Genomic DNA, 950 nt, shown 5'->3' with positions numbered 1-950 from the left:
ATATTTGCTGTAGCCCATCTTTTATACCAAGACAAGACAATGTACATGATAACACTTCCAATCAATTAAGATCAGAAGCCATGAGAGCCACTGCCTGGTACTGCATTATTATTATTATTATTATTATTATTATGCTGTTTTTATTGCTGTTATAGATTTCTGCTATTCCAGAATTATTTATTTCAACCATATCACTACGTCATGACCAGACTGGAGCACAGCATCTCCATCTTGACCGAGATGACAACAACAATGCTTTCAGGTTAGCAATATTTTTTCATTTTTTTCTCTTCTTTTTTTCTGTAAATATCTTATTTTTGAGAAATAGTCCCAGGCATGGCAGCGTGGTTAAGAAGCTTGCTCCACGGCCCTTGTAATTTCAGGTTCAATCCCACTGTATGACACCTTGGACAAGTGTCTTCTATCATAGTTCTGGGTCAACCGAAGCCTTGTGAATGAATTTCGTAGACAGAATCTGAAAAGAATCCTCTCTCTCTCTCTCTCTCTCACACACACACACACACACAGAGAGGCACAGTCACATGGTCTTAGGTTGAGACCCACTGGGTGATACTTTGGGTGTCTTCTCCTATAGCCCTGGCTGACCAAAGCCATGTGTGTGGATTTGGCAGAGGGAAACTGAAAGAAACCTCTTCTATATGTATATATGTGTGTGTGTGTGTTATTGGCACCATGTGGTAGTTAGAAATGAGTGCCACTCTCATGCAAGTGAAGTCCTTAGTTTCCAGTTTTTCAAGGAAACATCTGGTCGTCATCATCATCATCATCATCATCATCATTTAATGTCCATTGTCCATGCTGGCATGGGTTGGAAGGTCTGACCAGGGCTGGCCAGCTGGGGAGCTGCACCAGGTCCCTGTCTGATTTGGCAGGGTTTCTACAGCTGGATGCCCTTCCTAACGCCAACCGCTCTACAGAGTGTGCCGGGC

At 42.7% G+C, this 950-nt stretch overlaps 1 protein-coding gene across 1 annotated transcript in view; it reads left to right on the top strand.

Moving 5' to 3' along the window:
- Nucleotides 1-950, top strand: part of LOC106881253 (presequence protease, mitochondrial) — a 7,938-nt gene that overhangs the window by 4,658 nt on the left and 2,330 nt on the right. Inside the window, exon 3 of the mRNA XM_014931574.2 lies at nucleotides 156-262. Within this exon, the coding sequence (XP_014787060.1) occupies nucleotides 156-262 (107 nt within the window). The remainder of the gene's footprint in view (nucleotides 1-155; nucleotides 263-950) is intronic.

The sequence above is a fragment of the Octopus bimaculoides genome, chromosome 27, assembly GCF_001194135.2.
Source record: "Octopus bimaculoides isolate UCB-OBI-ISO-001 chromosome 27, ASM119413v2, whole genome shotgun sequence".
NCBI classification, from domain to species: domain Eukaryota; kingdom Metazoa; phylum Mollusca; class Cephalopoda; order Octopoda; family Octopodidae; genus Octopus; species Octopus bimaculoides.
The sequence above is the reverse complement of the archived record's forward strand: the minus strand, read 5'-3'. Positions and strand labels throughout refer to the sequence as shown.